Source organism: Mandrillus leucophaeus, unplaced genomic scaffold, assembly GCF_000951045.1.
Source record: "Mandrillus leucophaeus isolate KB7577 unplaced genomic scaffold, Mleu.le_1.0 Scaffold746, whole genome shotgun sequence".
In the NCBI taxonomy this organism is placed as follows: Eukaryota; Metazoa; Chordata; class Mammalia; order Primates; family Cercopithecidae; genus Mandrillus; species Mandrillus leucophaeus.
The window spans coordinates 1,251,951-1,253,050 of record NW_012108097.1 but is presented as its reverse complement, the minus strand read 5'-3'; the positions used below and the strand labels follow the sequence as shown (position 1 = coordinate 1,253,050).

At 62.5% G+C, this 1,100-nt stretch overlaps 1 protein-coding gene across 1 annotated transcript in view; it reads right to left on the bottom strand.

The window, feature by feature from the left end:
• LOC105529068 (glypican-5) overlaps positions 1–977 on the bottom strand; it is a gene marked incomplete at its 3' end in the record, with an annotated part of 368,759 nt that extends 367,782 nt beyond the window's left edge. Inside the window, exon 1 of the mRNA XM_011966121.1 lies at positions 461–977. Coding sequence (XP_011821511.1) covers positions 461–623 — 163 coding nt within the window. The remainder of the gene's footprint in view (positions 1–460) is intronic.
• Between the last annotated feature and the right edge of the window lie 123 nt (positions 978–1,100).

The window sequence follows — 1,100 nt, the reverse complement described above, 5'->3', positions numbered from 1 at the left end:
GTATATCGCAGGTTTGTGATTTTTAGTACCAAACTTGGGGCGATCGAATTCAGTTCCCTCCACCTTATGAGAAAACAGCAAACCGAAATCCCCAGTGGGGCACTGGTGAAATTCCTACTCGGAAGAGAAACGCAGTTAGACTGCGTGTGCCCCCCGCCCTGATGTCTGCTTTCCTGGTTCCTTCCAAATCATCCTCCGAGGCTAAGGGAGCCGGACGGGAAGCAGATGCCCAGAATCGGGCTTCGTCGCAGGCGTGGTTATGGGTCCCCAGAGCTGCGCTGCGCTGCGCTGCACTCAGGCTATCCGCACCGAGCATCCCCGGAGGCCTCCCCGGGATTCACCCTGCGCGAATGCAGGGCCCGAAAGGTCATCTTCCCACGAGTGCCACCAAGGGAGCCCGGGGGAGCGAAGGCCAGGCTCGGACGCCCCCCCGCCCAGCGACCCCCTCATTACCCCTTACCTGCCCGTGGCGAATCCGGCAGCCCCCTGACAGCTCCCAGCAGCCGCCACTGGAAAAGTTTCCGAACTTCTTCGCAGGTCTGCACGCCCTCGCTGCGGGCGGATCCAACCAAGGCCAGGAGGAGGAGGCAGCGAAAGCCCACTGGCCAGGTCTGTGCGATCATCCTCGCCGTCCTGGTCCCCTTTACCCCGCAGGGGACCCCACTCGCCCCGCGCGCCCTGGCTGAGCTGCAGGCGTGGAAGACACGGCGGCCGAGGCTCTCGAGCGGTGCGAGCAGGCTGCGGGGTGTACGGACCGCCCGCAGGCACCGGCTTCACCTGGGAGCACTTAGCTCTTCCCGGAGGAGGCCCTAAGCTGAGACACCAGAGTTTTCGAGCTGAGCACCGTCTGGTCTTCTTCCCCAGCCGAGGCGAGTGGGCGCTGGGCGGAGCGAAGAAAACTAGTGGAGCCGCAGGGAGCCCGCGAGCATCCGGCTCTGGCCACCACTGCTGCCACTGTTGCAGTTGCCGCTGCCGCCGAGTTCACAACAAGCAAAGCAGTCAAGAAAAGCGGCTACAGCTCATAGCTCCTCAGTGCTACAAGCAAGTCCCCCAACCGTGGAAACTCAAACAGAAGATGGATTTTAGGCTTAAGCGTCCTC